The sequence below is a fragment of the Euleptes europaea genome, chromosome 1 (assembly GCF_029931775.1).
Source record: "Euleptes europaea isolate rEulEur1 chromosome 1, rEulEur1.hap1, whole genome shotgun sequence".
NCBI classification, from domain to species: domain Eukaryota; kingdom Metazoa; phylum Chordata; class Lepidosauria; order Squamata; family Sphaerodactylidae; genus Euleptes; species Euleptes europaea.
This window is the reverse complement of record NC_079312.1, coordinates 66444388-66462248: the sequence shown is the minus strand read 5'-3', so window position 1 is coordinate 66462248 and position 17861 is coordinate 66444388. Positions and strand designations below refer to the sequence as shown.

The following is a 17861-nucleotide window of genomic DNA, read 5'->3' as shown; positions in this document are numbered from 1 at the left end:
TCGAAAGTGGGTCGAAAGTGCATTGTTTGGGCTGTGTGAAAGTGTAAAGCACCAATGTGGTTTAAGGAACAGTTTTGTTTCAGAGCCCTTTTACAACATGCTTTGAGTGTTAGGATACCTCTATAGTGGGTAACCTCAACATTTTTGGATTTATGGAATAACGAGCAGTAACAAAGGTAACAAATTAGAGATTTTAATTGAAAAATTGATTTTATGGAAAGTTGGTCAGAAAGGAAAAATCTTAGAAACTTATAAAATCTTTCCTGAAACTGGATCTGAGAGAATCTTATATGTGAAACTTGGGGGATGGGGGGAATCCTGGAAATTCAGTTGGAAGGCTACCTGATAGTGTCTGTCAAGTTGAAATGCTTTCCTTGTTTGTTCCAAAACAATTTGTTTTCCTTCTAATAGGCATTAGGAATTACTGGCAATTGGTTGCTGATAGGATTATCTTTGTTTTGCTTCCAGTACATGATACACTATATGTTCTAGTGTCATAAAATCTAATCTCCCTATTTATATATTTGGGGCCCATTGTTTTTACAGTTTTAAACAGTTAAATTTTCATTCATACGGTAGGTAGGTGTGCAGCATTTGCCCATGTATACACATGTCTCTTTAGAAAGCAAAATATTGAATTGTTGGGAAACAACTGACCCCATTACCGTGTTGATTTTAGTGGTTTCTATAGTTATCCCTGCATAATATCCTCCAAACTTAATTTTGCTGTTAACAATTCTTTTCCCCCCTTAAAAAATTAATTGTTTTTCCTTTCTTTATTTAGGCTCGAAATGCAGAAAAGGCCATGTAAGTACTGTTGGAAACTAGGGTGGTTGTCACTGAGAAGGTTGAACATACTTTCTGATAGCATCTCTCTTTATCTATTAAATTGTTCTTTTAAAGCTTTTGTATATTAATATTGGCACTCGCTGACTACCTACATTTTGTACATAGTGACTTGTATCCTACATTAGATTAGAGGAATTTGTCCAGGCTAACAATCCTTCCTCCAACTTAAATGGTCTTTCCTTTGGAGGAGGAACCATTGTGTTGAAAGCAGGTGTCAAAGTTTGTTCACTGGAGTGGCAGGGTGATTAGGCTGAAGAAAATCGTACAAACATGCTCAGTGGAATGGTAGGATACATGCCAGTCATTGCATGTCATTGAGTAACATGCAGGCTAATTGTTGCTGAGCTACACAAATATAATCTTCTCTTCCAAGGGTGTGTTTGGTGCGACCAATGCTAAGCAGCAAAAAAAGTAATAATTGTGTGATGCTTAACAGCTTTGAGTATTGTCGTTGTGGAGTTCTCTGCTGAAATATACATTATTGAATGAGAGCCAGTGTGGTGTAGTGGTTAAAGTGTAAGACTAGGATCTGGGAAACCCAGGTTCAAATCCCACTCTGCCATGGAAGCTTGCTGGGTGACCTTGGGCCAGTCACACACACTCAGCCTCAACCTTGTCAAGTACTTGGATGGGAGACCTCCAAGGAATACTAGGGGCATGACGTGAAGGCAGGCAATGGTAAACCACCTCCCAGTGTCTCTTGCCTTGAAAACCCTACAGGGTCGCAATAAGCCAGCTTGTAACTTGATGGCAAAAAAAGTGTATATATGAACTTCTTAATCGAGACCTGGTAGATCGAATGAACACACAAGTGGACGTTAAGCTCAATTTTCTTCCTTTTAGGACGGCCTTAGCAAGATTTCGCCAAGCTCAACTGGAGGAAGGAAAAGTTAAGGTAAACTGGAAAGTAAAACATACTTAAAACACACTGGGTTAGAGTCAACAGCCTTTCATGTAAGGAGCATGGATGTTTGCTGTGTTCATCTCCTCTAGCAACCCCTTCTGTCCCCAGGAAAGTTGACTGCAGGGGTTGTGTGGTCTGTGTGGGATAACAGTCCTGCTGGTCAGGAGGCAGCACTGAGAGGGCAAAACCACCCTCTCTTCCCACTTCTGTAAGAACAGTTCTGATGATGGAAGAGGGAGAAGGCACAATTTGGCTCCCTTCTCTGCACATGACAGTACCTTGGTGGGTTTTGCAACCCCAAGAGTTCAGCATCTGGATGGGTAGTCGGAAGGGAATGCAGCAAAGATCCACATGCATCTGCTAATGGAGTGCAGGATCCAGCCCGTTCTTTGGAATTTAAATGCTTTAGGAATTTTCTGGTTGAAATACCTCACAGGCTGTTCTTGCATTACTCAGTTGCCAGCCTTCTAATAATAATATAAAGTATATATCTATTCTTATCCTGGGAGTTATATGTTGCAATTTGTATTTTCTCTTGTGTTTCATATATTGAATATGAACTGGAAAGAAGTGGAATGGAAGCAGTCTTGCATAACAAGCAAGGCATTAATCAGATGGGCTGGGACTTGTGAAAAAGGCATTGGTAAATTTATTCTGGAATTCTTCTTTTTTAATCTGAGCAGTTAATCTTTAAGTCTAAAGGTTATATAATGTTTGGGCACAATTATTTGCCTTACATTTCAAGCCTTGTTTCTGTCATGTGCCTCCAACCCAGGAGGCTAAGTGACTGTGTGTAGATCCCATGGCTGTGGGACAAAAATTATTGACCAAATGTTGTTGGTTAAACAAGGGAGTAATTAAGGTGAGAGTCATCTACACTAGAAACTTCTGAGGAGGAAAATTGCAAGGAGTACCTTCAAATAGTTCTTAGAGCTTAAGAAAAATATGTCTGTATGTGTGTATGAAAAGTGCCGTCAAGTCGCAGCTGACTTACAGTGACCTTGTAGGAATATGAAAATGTGAGCATTAAATTGAAGTCTTTCTACACATCCGTTACTTTTGGTCATGTGGTTCTGCTTCACCTCCTTGATGTTAGTCTTGCCAGAGAACCAACTATTGAGCATTGTGCTATTATAAACTTGAGTTTTGCACATGACACCATTTTGTGCCAATAGCTGGCCATGTGAGGCACAAATCTGTGTACTCTCTGGTTTGTTAGACAATAATGGTATTATGTATTTTTTTAAACTTTTGTATAAGATCTATCTATTAACTTCATCTAATAGTGAACATTGTGGTACTGTGCTTAATAAATTGGTACCATGGATAAACTGGATACAGTCTTTTTCATCCGTTTCAGAGGGCAGCCATTTTGGTCTTCAGTAGAAGAGTTAGGTTGGAGTCCAGTAGCACCTTGGAAACCAACAATATTTTGGGGTTATAAACTTTCAAGAGCCAAAGCTGATGAAGGGAGCTTTGACTCTCGAAAATTTGTACCCCCCGCAAATGTTGGTCTGTAAGGTCCTACTGGACTCCAAACTAGCTCTTCTTCATACAGTATTTATTCTAATGCAAGAGTCAGGTTTTTTCCAGGTGTGTCATAAAAAAGAGGGAGATCTTACTTTACATACAAGTTACAGTTATGTCCACTAATTATTCTTTTCTTGGTGTATTGTGAGGTATTTTGGCGGACTCCCCTCATATGCACAGAAGTTTGTATATATTTTTTAAAGGGTGAAAAACCCTACAGAAGCCAAGGAGTATTTAGGCATCAAAAGTTATTCTGGGGAGAGAGAAAGGGGTTGAGGAACTGGCCTGCACAGACAGGATCAGAGGTGCTGGTTAAGAGTGTTCTTTCTGGTATAGCCTTTTCCCAGCTGTAGGCAATTATAAAAACAATCCTAAGAAGGACTACTCAGAATCCTACTTGGGCCCAGTTGGTGGCGTTTACTCCCAGGAAAGTGTTGTTAGCATTGCACTCTATGTTCCCTTCTCTATAAGAAAGGAGTGATGGAACTCCCATTTATGCCTGGGTATGGACAATGATTTAAAATTTTGGTCCTAGTACTAGGGGCCATACTCTGTTTTACACTGGGGACCTGTAGATCCCCAACATGTAGTTTACTGTTAAAAAGCAACTGTATGGTGGCACTAGAGAAGAGGTTAGCTTTTTCTTCCTCCTCACCCCTTCTCCTGATCAAAACCACTGCTATCATGACTCCCCTATCCAGGTTACTATTAGCTCCAGTAGAAAATAGATTGGAAACCTCCCCTTTCCTGTACTAATAGCGGCATGAGAGAGTGGGGATAGTTTAGTGGAAACAGTGTTGTGGGCTTGGAAGAAGTTAAACTCCCATTTTACCCAGTGCCTCATATGAATACATGAAGCTGCCTTATACTGAATCAGACCCTTGGTCCATCAAAGTCAGTATTGTCTACTCAGACCGGCAGCGGCTCTCCAGGGTCTCAGGCAGAGGTCTTTCACACCACCTACTTGCCTAGTCCCTTTAACTGGAGATTCCGGGGATTGAACCTGGGACCTTCTTCATCCCAAACAGATGCTCTACCACTGAGCCACGGCCCCTCCCTAAGCCTGATCAACATGTGTTCCCATACAGTTGCTTTTTAGAATTAAACAATATACATCACATGTAATTTGGCCTTTATTAGATAACATTGCATTCCTCTTTGAAGCTAAGGACACTGACTGACTTCTGAAATTAAATTCATCAGAAGTAACTCTAATAAAATTGCCTTTCATTCCAGCAGATTCAGCAGACTAAGAACAAATGCATGCAACAAATAAACTAGCAATATATTGTCGAAGGCTTTCATGGTCAGAGTTCATTGGTTCTTGTAGGTTATCCGGGCTGTGTGACCGTGGTCTTGGTATTTTCTTTCCTGACGTTTCGCCAGCAGCTGTGGCAGGCATCTTCAGAGGAGTAACACTGAAGGACAGTGTCTCTCCTGCCACAGGAAATGCAGAAGATGCCTGCCACAGCTGCTGGCGAAACGTCAGGAAAGAAAATACCAAGACCACGGTTACACAGCCCGGATAACCTACAAGAACCAACAAACTAGCAATAGCTTGTGAACTAGATACAGGGCTCCAGGACAGCACTGTGAGGAAGCATGGATCTCAAGTCATTTGCTGTGAGCCCCATGAAGAAAATGACATGAATCCTGTAGGGATTGGAGAGGGAGCTGTTGTTAGGAGTCCAAATACCTGTTTATTACAGGATTTGCCCTGTAGTCAGCGCATATGTAGCTGCTAGAAGAGACCAAACAAAGTATTATGGTGCTTTTGAAAGATGCTTAGCTTTAGACTTCTCATTTTCCAAGTGAAGGGATTCAACTCTTTTCAAGGCAGCCGCAGGGTATGTCAGACTGTGTACCATGATTCTGTATTTGGTACACAGAGGGACTATCAATAGGCGTAGGGATGGCATGTAATGCAGAGGAAACTGGACCGTTAATGGGGATGGTCCCTGAACAGCCTGTTGTTATGGAGAGCAGGAGAGTATGGGGGTTACCGCACTTGTATTCCCAGTGATGTATTAAGAGTTTGAAAATGTTATAAAAAATACTGTTCGCACTTTCTATGTATTCCCAGCAATGTATTCAGAGTTTGAAAATGTTATAAAAAATACTGTTTGCACTTTGTTTGGCCCCTTTAGCTGTGAAGACGTCTTCCAACCATATATAAGCCATGGTATCCAAAAACCCTTTTAAAGTGAGGTTTTTACAACATTTTCAAACACTTAATACATCGCTGGGAATACAAAGTGCAGTAACCCACCCAATTTGACTGCTTTGGCTGTATGTACATGTTGAAAGTTATAAAGGTTTGAAGAAAGAGTGACGTATTAATTTTTTTTTGAAACAGGAACGAAGGCCTTTTCTTGCGTCAGAATGTAATGAACTGCCTAAAGCTGAGAAATGGAGACGTCAGGTATTCAATGTCTGTGATGGTGGGGCATGTATTGAGTGGCAGTTGTACTGTCAATACTGTACTTTCTGTGGGCATTCAGAAGATTTACTGTAATTTTTGTAGCCTCTTATCTCCTAGTGAATCAAATTTAGCAATATTACTAAAGTATAAAAGACATAGCTTTTTGACCTGGACAGTCAAACACTAAAGCGCACCAAAGAAACAGGGAAATTAGAGGAGGGGGGTGGCCAACGATACATGAAATCTCCCCTTTCTGTTAATAGTCCCCCTTTCACCTATTCCTCTTGCCCAAAGAAATCTCCTCTTTTGAACCCTAATATCCTGGTTCATCTTATAATACCACAGTCTAGTTCATCCCAATCTCTTTTTGCTCATCTGTAAGCAATAAATAAGCTGTAGATTTAGGCTGGATATGCCAATTTTAAAAAGAAAAGAAAAATAACCTGTTTCTAAAGGTGTCATATAACATTTTTAACATAGCGATTTGTTTCTAATTTGTCTGCGGAAAAACTAATTTCTACATATTTTTTTTTAAAGATTATTGGTGAAATTTCCAAGAAAGTGGCACAAATTCAAAATGGTAAGTTCCTGTTAAAGGGCAACTTGCTTAATGTTCTCATGCATCTGCAACATCTGGTTTTAATTAACAATGCTTAAGTCTGTAACTTCTTTTGGCTTCTGATCTTGAAGGGCTGCCACAGCTGAAGTCTGGCTTCATGATGGTGAACTGATTAAGGTGCTACTGCTTCAGATCATCTATAGCTTGTAGTTGTTAAGATAGGATAATGTGATATCTTGCAAATCCAGTACTTGGCAAGTCTATCTAAAAGCAAGCCTTTCTTGAGTCGTTTACGGGGCAAGTCTTATTGATGCCACTCTGACTTTAGATAGTTGTAAGATTGGTACATTCAGTTTCTTTGTGGACCATGTGAAGTCCTGCTTTAGAGGAAAAGTGAGTTCCAGTGTGTGTGTGTGTGTGTGTGTGTGTGTGTGTATAAAGTGCCGTCAAGTCGCAGCCGACTTATGGCGACCCCTTTTGGGGTTTTCATGGCAAGAGACTAACAGAGGTGGTTTTGCCAGTGCCTTCCTCTGTATAGCAACCCTGGACTTCCTTGGTGGTCTCCCATCCAAATACTAACCAGGGCTGACCCTGCTTAGCTTCTGAGATCTGACGAGATCAGGCTAGCCTGGGCCATCCAGGTCAGGGCGAGTTCCAGTAAGGAGGGTGAAATGAGACAGTCATGATGTAATAATTTGTACTGTTTTATCAGTATCCTACAGTTCTTGCAGAAAGTCAGAATAGGGAGAGTGACTTCTTGAAGTGGTTTCAGTGCATCAGTGATTTAAAATTGTACTTTTTCTCTTTAAAAATAGCTGGATTGGGTGAATTCAGAATTCGTGACTTGAACGATGAAATTAACAAACTTCTAAGAGAAAAGGGACACTGGGAGGTGCGAATAAAAGAGTTGGGAGGACCTGATTATGCAGTAAGTATGAAACAAGAACTGGATTTATTTTGAGTAATATGCAGTCAATACAGATGTAGTAGTCTTTAATTCTAGCCAAGGGAGGCCTGATTATTACATAAAGTTAGCCATATGATTGTGAGAAACTGCACATACCAACCAATTTACATAAATTGTTGCCCAGATAATTTGGGAAGATTGACCACATTAGCTGTTCCAATCTGAACAAACTGTGGAGTTTCCCTATAATGTTGGGTTCTACATTAGAGGAAAATATTAATAGCCATGGATTTTTTTTTCATTAAAGAGAATTGGTCCAAAAATGCTGGATCATGAAGGAAAAGAAGTTCCAGGAAACAGGGGCTACAAATATTTTGGAGCTGCTAAAGACCTACCTGGTGTCAGGGAGCTTTTTGAAAAAGAACGTAAGTATTTTTTGTTGCACATGTGGATTTTTGTAGATGAATACCATGAATATAGCAATTTACTGGCTTAAAGTTGTGGAATTTTCAGGTAGGGTGCTATAGGAGTTATTTTCTATATTTCCTATTCTGTTAATAGTAAACACTCATGCAGCTGCAAACTTCTATTATGCAACTGATTGCTTTGCTCAACTTTTATGCATATTTACCACTGCCTTAATTTTAAAGATGCTTAGTTGAACAAAAAACCATTTATTTAAGCACATATTCTCATAGTTTCTGGTCTGTTTAGAATTATTCCTTGTATGAGGGGGAACAACAATCTCCATCTTAACTTGGTATCAGGGGCTACAGAGATCCCAAGCTGTTAGAGGAAAAAACACGTGAATGTTCCACCAATAGGAAAATAATGTGTTGAATCCTATACACTTCCCACCCATGGAGGCACATTTACCCTGCCTACCTCTTTCCTCATTTGCCACTGTTACCCCCTCCCTAACTGTTGCTGGAGGTTGAGGGAGCCTAACGGAAAACATGCCATGGGCAGAGGTGTTGAGGGAGGAATGGGAATTGTAGGATGTTCAAGTATCTTATCTCTCAGCACTAGACAGTTGGATACTTCAATCCATCAGCAGTAAGTGCTGGATGGTTGCCAATCTCCTCGGCTTTCCCCTTCCCCTAGCAATCATTTCTGACCCTGGGAAAGTTTATTTCAAAGGTTGAGGGCCCCACCTGGAGTAATAGCCATGCAGGTTGGGAGGCTGCAGTGAAGAGGGGACCAAATAGCTCCCTCCTGCCTTTTAAATGAGCAGACAGTCCTTGTGCTGGTCTGACACAAGGGAATTAGTTCGTGGGATCAGTATTGTGATCTTTTGATCTTTTAGTTTTATGAAAAACATAATCTTTTAGTTTTAAGAAAAACATTCAATACCACACAAAAAAGTAGTCAGTATTAAACTCCTGATAAGCCCATTTAAAACTTGGCTGGGGGCCAATTCTAGCGGTGCTTGCCAAAAGTAATGTTATCTTTACTGTGTGTCTAAAAAAGAATAAATTAAATGAAAATGTAGTTTACTGTTAAACAGCACTGATGCTGCAGGATTTGTGTTTACGCAATCACATACACAATCGAAGTGTTTACATTTTTCAGCCTTTGTAATGGTGGTTGGAGAAAAGTTGATGTTTTAACAACTGCCGTGAAAGAAAGGAAGTAGTTGGTTGGGTGTCTGAGCAAAGAGGCTGGAAGAGAAATGGAGACTTAAACGCAGTGGTTTAAGTACAGGTGTCAGTGGTTGTTTGGTAGAATCTCCTTAGTGAGCTAATGCTTTGCTCCCATTCACATTTTCTTTGGTTGCCGAAAATGAACTTTCCACTTGCCCCTGCAGCCCTTCCTCCTCCAAGGAAGACACGAGCTGAACTCATGAAAGCTATTGATGCTGAATACTATGGGTATAGAGATGAGGATGATGGTGTTTTGGAACCATTGGAACAGGAACATGAAAGAAAAGGTACATAGGAACAAAACAAGGTTGCACTTCCAGTTAATTCCATTTGCAGGATCCCAAACTATAGTTTCCTGTAGAGAGCAGTATTAGCCCTTTTCAAACGGCTCTTGTTTCAGTTTTCTTTGATATGTAACTTCTGTTTTGTATTGGTAACAGAGGGCAAGTAACTGTTCTTGTATTGTATTGTGTGTATTGTTAAATGCCCCAGTAGTGCTGCTTGTTGTATTTAAATTACATTGATTGACTGAAGACAGGCTTCTAACTGATCAGAAAAAGAATTTAATAGAGTGCCCTACTGAAGTTTTGTATGTGACTGCTTACATACCAGCTTAGAGATATAGGATGAGAGCTGGAAGCTTTAACAGTAGATGGCAATGCTAATGCAGCTGTTCATGCTGTCAGTTCTTAGTGGGCAAAAGACCTGACACCAGCATTTTGGTGCAAGGGTTGTGTAGTATTGGTCAAGGGCTATGACTGCAAGTTTATTTATTTATTTTTGTTTCCTTTGTTTATATCCCATTTTCCTCCCCAGTGGGGACCCAAAGTGGCTTACAATATTCTCCCTTTCTCCATTTTATCCTCACAACAACTCTGTGTGGTAGGTTAGGCTGAGCGGGTGTGACTGCCCTAAGGTCACCCAGCAAGCTTCCATGTCAGAGTGGGGATTCAAACCCAGGTCTCCTGATCCTAGTGCAGCACTCTAACCGCTACACTATAAAGAGAACTGACATAATGTTACTTGCTGTCCAAAGAATGATTTAGAGAACTGAAAACATGCATGCTGTCTCCCCCATCTCCCCTCTCTCACTTGCAATTCCCTCCTTCCTTTTATATTTCTCAGCAAACCGTAGTTTGCTGTTGCATTTATTTACTTATTTCTCCCAGTCAAATAAGACTCAAAGCAGCTTACTGCATAAGATATGTGAATCACGTGAACAAGAACTGCCAACCATGGTCAAACAGTGATTTGCAGTTCTGACTTCAAAGCACACTATGACTCGTGCTAATTATAGTTTGGCCGGTTTCCTTAGTTTGGCAACATATATTAAAATACAAGTTAATCTGTGATGGAGATTCTTGTCTGCAAGCATCAAACGGCTTCTTTTTTGTGGTATTGTTCTTGGTGTATATGCTTAACTCAGAAAATACTGCTGAAACGTATTGGGGTATTTATTTGAAGAAGGGAAGGCAGGTTTCTGAAGCTAAGCAGGGTCAGTACTTGGAAGAGAGACTATCAAGGAAAGCTCTGCAGGGGAAGGCAATGGCAGGACCACCTCTGCTTCTCACTTGCCTTGAAAGCCCCTTGTAAGTCACTGTAAGTTGGCTGCGACTTGAGGGTACTTTACACACACACACACTTATTTGAAACTGCTTGTTTAGCAGTTCACGGCAGTAAATAGATCTTCAGTTCTGTGCTGCTGATCATATGGGTAAAGAGGAAATTAACTCATGTGTTTGGAAAGGAGTTAATTTAAAGAAAGTAAGATGGCCTTCCAAGAGGAAATAACTAACCTCCTGCTCTTCATTATGGCAGAGCAATGCATAAGTAGATGTGACCGTGGCCTTCCAGCAGAGTTCCCTTCCTGCCATCAATCGGGTGCTTTGAACTAAGCTAATTGGCTCAGTGGTATACCACCGCATTCAGAAAGTTGGCCAAGCCTTTCATAAATGAGTAGGTTCTAATTAGATTGTGGAGTAGATACTGCACTGATCAAATTACAGCTTGTTCCTTAAAGCATTTCAGTGTCACACTACTGTTGCTGAGGTTTGGAGTGAGAATTGGCAAGCTTTCTGTGTTCTGTATAGTTCTTATAGTTAGTCAGTCTTTGCGTTAACTAGATTGGGAAGGGGGCTTTTAAATTAATTGCTACTTAGATACTTTTAAAAAAAAATCCAGTTTGCCCTTCTCTCATGGGTGAACTGGCATGTAAGCAAGTAATTGGCAAATATATTGAGGAGGATGTAACCCAGAATATCCTTTTGCCAAATGCAGTATGGGTGGAGGGACTCCTGCTTCCCCCCCCACACCGTTTTCCTAACCCAAAATGGCGTGGGGGGGGCTGCACTTGCATCGATTGCACATGCAGACAGGGCAAATAACCCCTTTGGTGCTATTTCAGATTGGGAAAACAGCGGGGGGAAAGAACCCCTCCACCTCCTGTGCTGTACTGCTGAACAGAATCGGATCTCTACAGATGTTCTAAATAGCATTCCTGCAGGGAATTTGTAGCTGTCCTATGGCTGCAACTCCTCATGGCACACATTACATGTAGTTTTGCCCTATTTCAAAGAAACATATGAATGGTCCAATTGTATGCATGTTTCCTTAGAAGCAACTCTCATTGGACCAGTGGTATGTTACTGCTAAGTTTGTATGAATAGGATTATAGCCTAACTTGGTCATCATATAGCCATATTGATGACTAGTAATTTTTTTCTCCAGATGCTTGAATTTGTTAGCTTGTATGAACAGCTCTTGCCTTGAAAACCATATGGGGGGTCACCATGAGTCAGCTGTGACTTGATGGCACTTTTGACCACCAATATTTGGACATAGGAGGGATAAAGAGCAACAGATGACAATGTGGATGAGGGGGGGGAAGGTGTAAATTCAAGGGCTTAAAGACATTTATGTTTATCCCTGTACTATTTTAAACTTTGCTCCATTTTAAATTATGGGTTTTGATTTTGAGATGTCTTTGTATAAGAATTTCTCTTGCCAGGCAAAGATAATGTAAATAATATGAACATGTAGCAGTGAAAGCAGACAACAGTGAATTGTGACAATTGCGCGCCAATATACACACTTTAGATTCTGTGGCAAGTCCTGGCATCACCCTGTTTCCATAGCATAGTAAAAATGAGGACTGCCAGGTTGGAAAAGTATTTCTGCACTAGTCTTTTACAACATTGATTTGTAGACTTAGCTTGAATTTGTAAGATGGAAATGCCAACATGGATTTTAGTCCTTGTCCGTAAAGTTCACAGATTCCCCACCACCACCTTTCAGTCTTCATTGTCTTTGGAACCATGTTGATGTAATATTTTGTATACTCAGTTATTGCTGAAGCAGTGGAGAGATGGAAAACAGGGAAAGAAGCACGACTTGCAGGAGGGGACAAGGAGGAGGAGGAGGAGGAGGAAAACATCTATGCAGTAAATGATGATGAGGTATTGTAGCTGTTCGAGGCTTTGATGCCCTGCTTGGAAAAGTATATCATGGATGCAAAAGAATTACATGTAGAGTGGCTTAATTGTTAACTAACTTGGACATCCCTGCACATTTTAATTCTTCATTAGGTCCACAGTGAGTACAGTTTAATTCTGTGAAACTTCTGTTTCATGTAAGTGAGGAAGACATGACTGTCAGCTGCAAGGATTGGTTTCCAAATTGAAATGAATGATGAGAAACAGTATTTTTTTTTACACTGCACTTCCTGCAGTTGACTGAATTAACTGGTGACAGTAGCCTACAGACTTGAGAGGCCATGAGGTCTCCTGAGAGGCCTTTTATAGTAATTTTGTCAGTACACCAAATTAGGAAACAGAACAGAGAGAATTACTCCCATTTCCTGTTTCTGATAGTGTCAAATTAGTCACTGTAGCAGTACAACTCAATTTGGGTCATTTTGAATTAATAAAAATTGAGGTGCTACTGAAAGTGTATCATAAGTGGGCAGGAGAGTAGAACTGAAAACCTTCATGAGCTTGCACTTTTCCCTCTGAAACCCCTTCATCTCAGCTGTTTTTCTCCCAGACCCAGTTGCTCTGTCTGAGCTCACCTGCTGGGAAACATCTGTGCAGAGCTGGTTGTGAGCAGCAGGGGAGTGCAGGCAGGTGTGTGTGAAGGTTCATTTCTCACTGTTGAATACAGTCTGTTTTTTGCACATACATCTCAATCACTTTCCTGTAAAGGCTAATTTCCAGCAGTGTACTGAAGCAAACAGTGAACTGCATTAATGTTTTCTGAATGTGTTACAGTCTGATGAAGAAAGTGGAAAGGAGAAAGAAGGTGAGGATAGCCAGCAGAAGTTTATTGCTCATGTTCCGGTGCCATCGCAACAGGAGGTAAGAAACAAAGAGAAAAGGCAAGATGGGCAGATAATTCCAAATTTATGTTGGCACTTAAGACAGAAAAGACATAGGAATTGTGGACAGGGGGGTCCAGGAATAAGAAGTGAGAACAGATGCTGTGTGTTCTGCCAAAATAAGATTCTCCATTGGTACTGCAGCCATCTGCACCATACCACACAATATTCCTGAGGGCATCCCAGCCCCCAGAAGCCACTGTTTGGAGGGAATGGAGGGGGGCTGCTGTGGGAAGAGGAAGACAGCAAAGATCCCTTGCTCCTAGCAAACATGTGAAGTGGCCCACAACCTGCACTGATTCCTAAGTATCACCACAATGAAGCATCTACTGTGGACTATGTCGTGGAATCTGTCCATCTGTTCCTGAAAAGTTATGATAGAGTTTATACTCATTTAAAATAGCAAGTCAAGAGATACTACTTTCCCAAACTCTGTGACTGCTAAGGTAGCCCTTGGCATCTTGCGAAACTATTTTTAGATGGGTGAATAGGTTTTTAAGGCCACTTTTAATAAATCATTGGCAGTCTATGGTGTCTTGCTAATATATTTGATGACTGACTGTGCTTAACTTGCAGATTGAGGAGGCTCTTGTCCGAAGAAAGAAGATGGAACTTCTTCAGAAATATGCCAGCGAAGCTCTTATGGCTCAAAGTGAAGAGGCTAAAAGGCTTCTCGGACTGTAATTGTTCTTGTGATGCTTCTGTTTATAATCCATCCTAAAACAGTAGATGACTTTGGGAGCAGCTACTTCAAGTACTTTGATTCTGCAGAAAGTAATGTTCTCTCTGGCCTCTTAGCTGACTTCTATCTCTTCCTGCCTTCCCATTCCATCCTTGCAGATATTTCCAAATATTGTTCATTGCTTTCATAAAATGGGGGAATTTCATGGTTGTGATGGTTCATGTAGTTGTGATGGATGATTTGCTTGGGATCAAATGTTCTGGGATTAAGATTTTTTTTCAGATCCTTCATAATTATGGCCGGGCCTATTACCCTGTCAGAAGAGTCAGTTGGTCAAGTAATGTTCTCATTGCCAGTGTTTAAAACTGCAAGTGACCTTTTCCTGAGCAAATTTCCCTGTGGCATCTCATTCCTAGTGAGTTTTATGTTCAGCCTTTCCAATGACTCCAAATGACCAGCAACCTTGCCTTTTTAAGCTCTCTTTTTTTCTAGTTTCTAGTTACATTTGCTTGATTTCTGCTTTATGTAGCAATTTCTGCTGTGGTAAATGCTGTTACATTAGAAAGTGCATACTGTAATATGCTATTCTACTGACTAGTCAGTAGCATACAATAGCATTTATCAAAAGGCTTATTTAGCTTAGCATGTGTCCTGTAAATTTGGGATAGAATTGGAAGGCACATTTTATAGCAGCTGGAGCTTTATTGTTCTGGTTTTGCAGTGGAGCTGAAGTTCTCTGTCCAAACAATGCAGCTTTCAGGGGCATGCTCAAAGCTCTTTCGAGTAGCTGCTCACTTGGTTGGATTTCAAAAGTGCTGGATATTTCAGCAAGTAATACTGTAAATACTGCTTCACCTTTGTAATAAAAGTAATACTGTAAATACTGCTTCACCTTTGTAATAATGTTCCTCAATCTATACAGTGGAAACAAGATGATCACTAAATCAAAAGTATGTGGAACTCATTTGAAAAAATTAATGTTGCATGCAAAGCCATCAAGCCACAGAGGGGTATTGCAGTTCAGTCTCTCTGTGCCATTTCATTTCGGTTCAAAGGGGGGCATGTTGCTTACCTGCTGCAACCTTCTTTTCCAATGGGACTTTTAAAAAGAGCCTATGTAGGCACTACTACTGTGAAACCAAGGAAACTAAAAGAGAAACAGCGTGGTGTAGTTGTTAGAGTGTTGGACTAGGAACTGGGAAACCCAGGGTAGAATCCCCACTATGCTGTGTAGAAGCTCATGTGGTGACCTTGGGCCAGTTGCATACTCTCAGCCTTACCCACCTCACAGGGTGGTTGTAAGGATCAAATGGAGGTGAGTGATGGAAACCACTTTGGGTCCCCATTGTGGAGAAAGGCAGGATATAAATGAAGTAAATAAAAATAGTTTACATTTAGCTGTAGAACACTCTTCTAGGAACTCCGCCTGTTTGGTTCTTTCAGTCCGTTATAGATTTTCAATTAAGAATGTACTCATCGAGTTCACTTGAGGAATTGCACGGTCTAGTTCCCCTCTTTTCTCTTGTGAAGAACTTTTGTAAGAAAAGCAGTACTGTAAAATGGAACTATTTATTTTTTAGAAACATTTATATCCCACGTTTCATTGGGGTTCAAGGTGACTTACAATAATAGTTAAAAACATTTCCAGTTAAACCAAAATAAAACAACAAACCCCAAATCTTTCTTTCCCTCCATCCCCTTAAAAGATGCCTGCCATTCAAAACTCCTCAAAAGCTCTGGCAAACTGGCAGGATTTGCAGTGTCTTCTGATGATCTCCAAGGAGGGGACTCCACTCACCTCTTCATGCTCATAGAACAGGAGCCATGATGGAAAAGGCCCAGGCTCTGGTTGATGCCAAGAGTACCACAATCACTGGAGTAATGCATTGTAACTTTCAGCAGAGGATGTTTTTTTTTTTTAAATTTTAATGATCTAGACCTCTTTATTGCAGATAATGCTGGTCTTGCTCATAATGAATTTTACTGGAGTAGCCTTGTGGAAAACCAAAATAGAACTAAACTTGTCGAGTTCTTCACATCATAAGGAGCTGTCTGGTGTGACACTGAATCATTGATTTGTCTTACCCAGTCCAGTCTACTACTCTGATAGGTAGCAGCTCTCCAAGGCCTCAGGTCAAACTCCTTCACAGCCTTGCTACATGATGTAGTTTCACTGAAAGCAAGAGAGAGGGGCTTCTTGCATAGAAGCAGGTATCTTACCACCAAGGTACTTCCCTCTCCCTCAGCGTTTAATCAATTCTTAAATCGATTATTAAGGAATTGAAGTACAGGATGAAACACTTGGGATACTAAGGATAAACTTCCAAGTTATTGGGTGGTGTTCAGTGTAAATTACTGTATGAAGAAATTACTAGTCAATTGTGTGTGTGGGGGAATCACAAATTAATGTACTTTCAAAAATTAATGTACAAGCGCTGGCATTTATCCTAATATCTAGTTATTTTTGAAAAAACACAGTGGTCTTGTTTTTTCTGTTCTGTTTTTTCTGTTCTAAATAAGTGCCATCTGAGTTGGATCCATTGTCCTTGATGGAGGATATAACAGAGGACTACACAGATTAATATGTGGGTAAAAGTAATTATGTAAGAGCCTGTGGTGCAGAGTGGGAAGCTGCAGTACTGCAGTCCAAGCTGTGCTCATGACCTGAGTTCGGTGACGACGGAAGTGGGTTTCAGGTAGCCGGCTCAAGGTTGACTCAGCCTTCCATCCTTCCGAGGTCAGTAAAATGAGTACCCAGCTTGCTGGGGGTAAAGTGCAGATGACTGGGGAAGCCAATGGCAAACCATCCCGTAAACACAGTCTGCCTCGTAAATGTCGGGATGTGATTGCCAGAAATGACCCGGTGCTTGTGCAGGGGACTACCTTTACCTGTAAAAATAATTAAAATGTTGCATATCCAATTCGGGTTGAAAGTTACTTGGGAGGTGTGCCCCAGTTCAGACAAATGTAGGTGAGGTGGAGTGGAGAAGGTTGAAAGGGTCGGCAGAACTATGTTGTGCAATGCCATTGCTGGCCAGTGTTCAAGACAAGCCGCTGCCCAGAGTCGCTGTGTGCCGGAGGAAAGTCAAGGTAACTCGGTCACCCCCTCTTGCTCTGGAGAAAATGGCGGGGTACGTTCAGGTGGCGAAGAGGGCGTTGCAGCAGCTTAGTGGTCATGGTGGTCTTTGCGGGGTCTTGTTACAACTGCTCAGGTCGTCACAGGTGGGTTGTGTATACTGAGGAAATGAATGGCAAAAAACACATTCTGGAACGTGGACGGAAGCACGGTGCCACCTGAGTGGCATCGCTGGCTTCACTGCATGACAGACGACCCCCCAACTACACACCCACCAGTGACTCGTAAATTCATTCGGGATAACCATAAATTCAATCTAAGTGGCACCCCTGGACAGTATGTACCATATTCTACCACCGGTAAGAAGATACAGGAGTGGATTCCACCTTCTACACCCAGCAAATGAATGGAAAAGAACTTGATGATTTGCCAGACGTCGGGTATATAGTGTGAATTGTCTCTTCTTTTATTTAAAATAAAAGTCTTAAAAAAAAAAGACAAGCCGCTGCCCCTGTAAAACAAGAAAGGGAATCCTATTGCGTAAGAGAACCCTTCCTACGACGAAGGGAAGCCTGGGGCAAGTCCGGCCAATGACAAAAGGGGGCGGGGCGGGAATCCTGTAGGCCACGCCCCCTCTGCGCGGCTTGAGCGGGGGGGCGGAGCTAGCGAAGAGTTAGATGAGGCCGGCTTCGGCGGAGCGTGGCTGGACCCGTCTGCCGGCCGCCCCTCCGAGGCCCGCCATGAGGGGGCCGCTGCCGCTGCTCTGCCGCTCCCTCCAGAGGGCCGCCGGGCCGAGGGGGCTGTGCCGCGCCGCCGTCGCCGGGGAGGGCCGCGCGGGCGTTGCTAAGGTAACCGCCCCGCTTCCCCCTCTGGCCTCCCCGCTTGGTCCCCCCAGCGTCGAGGGATCCACGTTCACC

General features: G+C 41.7%; 1 protein-coding gene and 1 pseudogene across 1 annotated transcript; both read left to right on the top strand.

Annotated features, from left to right (window-relative positions):
- The first annotated feature begins 789 nt into the window (after positions 1 to 789).
- On the top strand, positions 790 to 13969 carry ISY1 (ISY1 splicing factor homolog). The gene is made up of 10 exons (XM_056866019.1): positions 790 to 807; positions 1693 to 1744; positions 5640 to 5705; positions 6243 to 6285; positions 7080 to 7192; positions 7479 to 7596; positions 8979 to 9101; positions 12157 to 12269; positions 13080 to 13166; positions 13763 to 13969. Coding segments are annotated over exons 1-10 (825 nt in total). The 5' UTR covers positions 790 to 805; the 3' UTR covers positions 13871 to 13969.
- A 3022-nt stretch (positions 13970 to 16991) lies between these two features.
- LOC130492268 (NADH dehydrogenase [ubiquinone] 1 alpha subcomplex subunit 12-like) lies at positions 16992 to 17396 on the top strand (annotated as a pseudogene).
- The last annotated feature ends 465 nt before the right edge of the window (positions 17397 to 17861 follow it).